Source organism: Felis catus, chromosome A1 (assembly GCF_018350175.1).
Source record: "Felis catus isolate Fca126 chromosome A1, F.catus_Fca126_mat1.0, whole genome shotgun sequence".
NCBI classification, from domain to species: domain Eukaryota; kingdom Metazoa; phylum Chordata; class Mammalia; order Carnivora; family Felidae; genus Felis; species Felis catus.
In genome coordinates this window covers 113,811,389-113,814,268 of record NC_058368.1, presented here as the reverse complement: position 1 = coordinate 113,814,268, position 2,880 = coordinate 113,811,389, and the positions used below count along the sequence as shown (strand labels likewise).

Below are 2,880 nucleotides of genomic sequence, written 5' to 3'. Positions count from 1 at the left end.
CCATGGCGAAGTGTGACTGGAAAGGCCCCTTCCTACTGCTTCATAGCAGTGGACTCTGACATTTGAGTTTTATCTACCACTGTGGGCTAGTATGGGCTCTCTGGAGGATTCTGAGTGAAGAGACTTGGCCAAAGTTGGAGTTTGGTCAGACATCCTATTTGTGGGGGCAGATAGGTGAGGGGAATCTGGAAACAGAAAGATGTGTGGAGACCGCTGCTATGGGCCACAGGAAAGAGGCAGTGAATGGCAGGAAGCTTGCCGTGGGCTGATGAAGTGGTGGGGTCATGGGGTGGAGTCTGGGGAGTGGCAACACAGGAGACTGGGTGCCCAGCATGATGGTTTGGGGGAGTCAGGAGGAAGGGACTGGTCAAAGCTGTTGAGGTTGGGAAATCTTGAACTTAGATAATTAGAAGCATTAAGCATGGGGTGGTAAGGCTGGTGGTGAGAGAAGGGAAAGAAAGAGTTTGGAATGAGTCATATTATTTGAGAGAACATCCCTTTGGAAGTGTCCAGATGGCATAGGGAATATGGGAGCTGGGTTGGAACACCCTTAGTAAGAGAGCAGAGTGGAAATATGAGAGACTGGGGACCAAGTCTGTTGTAGGGATGCTGTGTGCACCCAGGGCCAGAAAAGAGCCAGGAGCAAAACAGTCCTGCTATGATACCTAATGGCTTTCTGTAGATCTTCATTCATCCTTTTTTTTTTTTTTTTTTGAGAGAGAGAGAGAGAGAGAGAGAGAGAGAGAGAGAGAGAGAGAGCGCATGAGAACATGCGAGCAGGGGAGGAGCAGAAGAAGAGAGAATCTTAAGCAGCCCAGCATGGAGTCTGATGCAAGGCTGGATCCCACGACCCTGGGATCATGACCTGAGCCAAAATCAGGAGTTGGATACTTAACCAACTGAGCCACCCAGGCACCCCTAGATCTTCATCCTTAAGGACTGGCAACACCTGTGAGTTGTGTCTCTTGCCTATTGAGCTATGACAGGGAGTTCCTGTACTGGTTAGGAGGCTCTGCCTCTGGAACTGGGCAGATCTGAGTTCTAATCCTACCTCTTCCACTTGTAGCCGTAAAATGGGACAATAATAGGGCCTTCCTTGCAGATTCATACAGCAAATACTTACCTCTGTGTGCTAAGCACTGTGGGTAGGGCTCCACATGACTAATTAAATCAGAATCCGGGGGGACTGGTGTGAAAGGGTGTCCAGGTATTTGTGTGTGTGTGTGTGTGTGTGCACGCGCACGTGCGTGCGTGCGTGTGTGTGTGTGTGTATTTTTAACCAGTCATCTTTTATTGGATGGTAATTCTGAATCAGGATATGAAAGGATTCAAGGGTGCCAGGCAAAGCTCACGGTCAGGAATGCCGAATGTGCCTCCACACTGGGCCCTCTTCAGTGGTGCTTGCATAGCTGCTCCTGTCTGAGTTCTCTGTAACAACAGCGGTAGTTGAAAAGCATATATACTGCCAGAACCATAGAAATCCCAGCGATGCCTCCTTTCTTCACATAGACACACTTGTTGTAATACTGGTAGTAACCTCTTTGAAATGCTCCAGGAATGCCTTTAGGGGTGAAATCCTGTATCATTATCCAGCTTGACAGCTGTCCTAGCCTCACATCCATGAGCTTCTCCTCCTTCACTGGTATGGACGACGCCATCTTGGAGTCTATATTTTTAAGGCATGCTGTGTGATTCTAATCTGCAGCCAAGGTTGAAAACAACTGAATTCGCAGAAGAAGGGTTGACTAGGGAAGAGAAAGGAAATCTCGCCAGAAATGCATGTAAGAAATCTCAGAGGGACAGGAGCAGAAGGCAATTTGGACAGACTGCAGAAATCGTTTTAGTATATTGCACAAACTGTAGTTCATGATTTGCTGGTGGGTCATGAAACCAATTTACTGTGTCATGACCGGCTTTAAAAACAAATAGAATAAGATGGGATTGAAAACATCAGAGCTCATAGTACATCCTAAGGATCATGGTTTCTTGGAACTTGTGTTTCAGAAACCTGTGTGGGTGTGTAAGCTGGGTCTCCTGCAAAACATATTTCCCGTTATGAGCACGGTGACAGGTTTCTGGGAAACACTGGTCCAGCTGGATGGAGGGAGGCTGGGGGGGGGACTGTGAAATGTACTTGAACTTTGTCTCTAGGGTAGTGGGGGGCCTTGGAAGGATTTTCAGGAGAGAGTGCATTTGAGTGAGCCCTCACTTGCCTCATGGGCGGTGTGCTGTAGGAGCTGAGGTTGCCCCTGCAGTGGTGGTCCTTGGAAGAGTCAGTCAGCTGCCTGGGGGAGTAGAGGGGCTGAGAGATGTAAGGAGGACACCAGGCCACACTGCTGAACTTTGACTTCTCACCTCACCTTTTCTACTTTTTCCTTCTGGGGCAGGTCCCTGGGTCTTTGGTCAAGGTGCACACTGTCCCCTCAGACCCCATCAGAAGGGCCTGATTCAGGACCTTTGTAGCATTTTCCTCTCATGTTTCCATCTGGGGAGCTCAGAATGGCTTCAATAATTCAAGCAGGGAGAGAGAAGCCTCAAAATCTTCTTTAAACCATGGCACTGTTTGGGTTTCTGGCTCCTCTACACGCAAAAATATCAAGATAGATGTAACAGATGCTTTGAGAGCAAATTTCCTTTGAGCTGGTATCAAACATAAATGTTGGGCCCGAAGGGGATATTCAGAAAATTGTGGTTTGGAAAACTCCATTTTATCTCAGTGAAGGTTGGGCACTCCGTGAGCTTCCTCTTAGGGCCAGAGTTTACTGGTTCTTAGTGGTGCTAGGGGCTCAGGTTAGGGTGGGAGCAGCCAGAGAGCCTTCCTCCCATATGTCCCTCCAGGGCTAGGGCATGGTGGGATGGGAGAGAGAGGAGTGGCATCTG

The 2,880-nt window shown here is 48.5% G+C and overlaps 1 protein-coding gene across 1 annotated transcript; it reads right to left on the bottom strand.

Moving 5' to 3' along the window:
• Window positions 1-1,391: 1,391 nt before the first annotated feature.
• On the bottom strand, window positions 1,392-1,658 carry LOC101083138 (ATP synthase subunit f, mitochondrial-like). Its single transcript, XM_045055056.1, has one exon. It carries the CDS (start codon window positions 1,656-1,658, stop codon window positions 1,392-1,394), a length of 267 nt encoding a protein of 88 aa, XP_044910991.1.
• Between the last annotated feature and the right edge of the window lie 1,222 nt (window positions 1,659-2,880).